Source organism: Micropterus dolomieu, linkage group LG10 (assembly GCF_021292245.1).
Source record: "Micropterus dolomieu isolate WLL.071019.BEF.003 ecotype Adirondacks linkage group LG10, ASM2129224v1, whole genome shotgun sequence".
NCBI classification, from domain to species: Eukaryota; Metazoa; Chordata; class Actinopteri; order Centrarchiformes; family Centrarchidae; genus Micropterus; species Micropterus dolomieu.
Genome location: NC_060159.1, coordinates 29,679,388 through 29,681,925, shown reverse-complemented (window position 1 = coordinate 29,681,925; position 2,538 = coordinate 29,679,388). Strand labels below are relative to the sequence as shown.

At 54.5% G+C, this 2,538-nt stretch overlaps 2 protein-coding genes across 3 annotated transcripts in view; one reads left to right on the top strand and one right to left on the bottom strand.

Moving 5' to 3' along the window:
- The window catches only part of xrcc3 (X-ray repair complementing defective repair in Chinese hamster cells 3), a 12,173-nt gene extending 10,657 nt beyond the window's left edge, over positions 1 to 1,516 (bottom strand). The window contains exon 1 of one of the 2 annotated variants that reach the window (XM_046060624.1): positions 817 to 1,516. In XM_046060624.1, the coding sequence (XP_045916580.1) occupies positions 817 to 871 (55 nt within the window). In that variant the 5' untranslated portion in view covers positions 872 to 1,516. The remainder of the gene's footprint in view (positions 1 to 816) is intronic. The other variant, XM_046060623.1, reaches the window with a different exon arrangement.
- The window catches only part of LOC123977520 (transcription factor IIIB 90 kDa subunit-like), a 40,874-nt gene continuing 39,489 nt past the window's right edge, over positions 1,154 to 2,538 (top strand). The window contains exon 1 of the mRNA XM_046060266.1: positions 1,154 to 1,455. The gene's annotated coding sequence lies outside the window, so the exon portion shown is untranslated. The remainder of the gene's footprint in view (positions 1,456 to 2,538) is intronic.

The following is a 2,538-nucleotide window of genomic DNA, read 5'->3' as shown; positions in this document are numbered from 1 at the left end:
CCAAAGACCATGTCCAGAACGACTACAGACCATGTCCAGGAGCACCAAAGACCATGTCCAGAACGACTACAGACCATGTCCAGGAGCACCAAAGACCATGTCCAAAACGACAAAAGACCATATCCTGGAGGACCAAAGACCATGTCCAAAACGACTAAAGACCATGTCCAGGAGCACCAAAGACCATGTCCAGAACGACTACAGACCATATCCAGGAGCACCAAAGACCATGTCCAGAACGACTAAAGACCATGTCCAGGAGCACCAAAGACCATGTCCAGGAGCACCAAAGACCATGTCCAGAACGACTAAAGACCATGTCCAGGAGCACCAAAGACCATGTCCAGAACGACTAAAGACCATGTCCAGGAGCACCAAAGACCATGTCCAGAACGACTACAGACCATGTCCAGGAGCACCAAAGACCATGTCCAGAACGACTACAGACCATGTCCAGGAGGACTAAAGACCATGTCCAGGAGCACCAAAGACCATGTCCAGAACGACTAAAGACCATGTCCAGGAGCACCAAAGACCATGTCCAGAACGACTACAGACCATGTCCAGGAGCACCAAAGACCACCTCGAAGCCCGTTGCAGAACGTTGCAAGGAAACATGTCTTTCAATCAGAAAACGTTGCAAAACGTTTTGAGATTGAACTCGGCCCTGGTCTAACAGAAGCCGATGGCTGCACTCCAGCACCTGGTCTGGGGGAACGTGTCGAGTCCTGGTCTGTGAGGTCCGTGTGTTTGAGGCTCCGCGGAGAAATGTTAAAGTGTGACATTTCTGAACGGAGTCTGGCCCGTTAACGTTACCTCTCCTCACGGCTGCGGTGATCCTGGGGTGGAGGTCCAGCTGGTCCCAGTCCATGTCCCGGCCGAGGACATGCTGTCCTCGCGGCTGCTGCGGTCACAGGCGGCGTCCCGGGTCCGGATAGCCGCTTTATTCCGGATTAAACCTGATGAAGCTTCTTGGTTCGGGTCTTTCAGTCCGGACAGCTTCACCTACCCGCCGAAACACGCCACGTCATCACGCGCCGCCGGGAGGAACCATTTCCCCGGGTCTGGGGGGGGGGGCGGCGGTCCCGGTTTAAACGTTAGACCCAGTCCGTTTTAATAATGTTACAGCTACACGTGAACTAGACTCGGTAATACTAATTAAATATTTACGTTCCGGGTCCAAGTTATGAAAACCAACACTTTAATATTTCAGTCCTGAATCAAGAGACTCCCCCGCGCGCTCCGGTCCCTGTGACGTCACTGCACTGCGCCAGAGCAACAAAACAACCCCCCCCCCAAAACACCGATCAGACCTGATCCGGGATCAACAACCGGTACCGGTCCGTGAGTTCTGTCTGAAAGAAGAAATGGACTCGGCCCTGACGGTCCCGCAGAGTTTCTAACCGCCGGACCGGATCACCGAGTTCACCGAGAGAGTCCGCCACAGAGATCCCGGTGAGTTCATCTGCTTTGGTTTTCAGTTTACTTCCAGACACCGGCGGAAAACACCGGGGCCCAGTCCCAATGTCCCCCTGAGCCCTAAACCCTGAACCCTGAGCCCTAAACCCTGAACCCTGAACCCTAAACCCTGAACCCTCACAGACTTCACTGACGTCACTTGGAAAGTGGCTCAAAATGCTGCGGGACAGAACTTTATCACCGTGAAGACGCTGAAACACGCTTTTTATTTGATGTCTTTGCCTGAAGTCCTGCAGAGTGGAGGAGACGGAAATGACAATATATATTTGTAATTAATCATCAAAACACGCTAGTTGGTCAAACAGCCTCATCAAGCAGAAAGTAAATAGTTGAATAAACTCTGTGTGTAATGAGGTGGCAGCTTTCCTCTGACTTCATGTGTTCTGTGCAGCATCTTAAGAAAACTTTAAACCATGGTAACATCTGCTGTCGATGCTTGTTTGTTTACTGTTTTCTTCTTCTCTTATAAAGCGGATTTACCGTGATACTTCTCTCGCTTCATGTCATACCGCTATCAACTGTGGGCAGAGTCTGCAGAAACTAAGACAAGGGTCTATAAAGGGCTCAGAATGTCAGCGAGAACCCTCACGGACTTCCCGGGAACGCGCCTCAGAGTCTGTGAGTCTGTGAGGGGGGACATTGGGATTGGGCCACTTTCCAAGTGACGTCAGTCAAGTCCGTGAGGGCTGGAGGGCTCAGGGGCTGGAGGGCTGAGGGGCTGGAGGGCTCAGGGGCTGGTGGGCTGGAGGGCTGAGGGGCTGGAAGGGCTGAGGGGCTGGAAGGCTGAGGGGCTGGAGGACTCATGGGCTGGAGGACTCATGGGCTGGAGGGCTCAGGGGCTGAGGGGCTGGAGGGCTCATGGGCTGAGGGGCTGGAGGGCTCAGGGGCTGGTGGGCTCAGGGGCTGGAGGGCTCAGGGGCTGGGGGGCTGGAGGGCTGAGGGGCTGGAAGGGCTGAGGGGCTGGAAGGCTGAGGGGCTGAGGGGCTGGAGGACTCATGGGCTGGAGGACTCATGGGCTGGAGGACTCATGGGCTGGAGGGCTCAGGGGCTGAGGGGCTG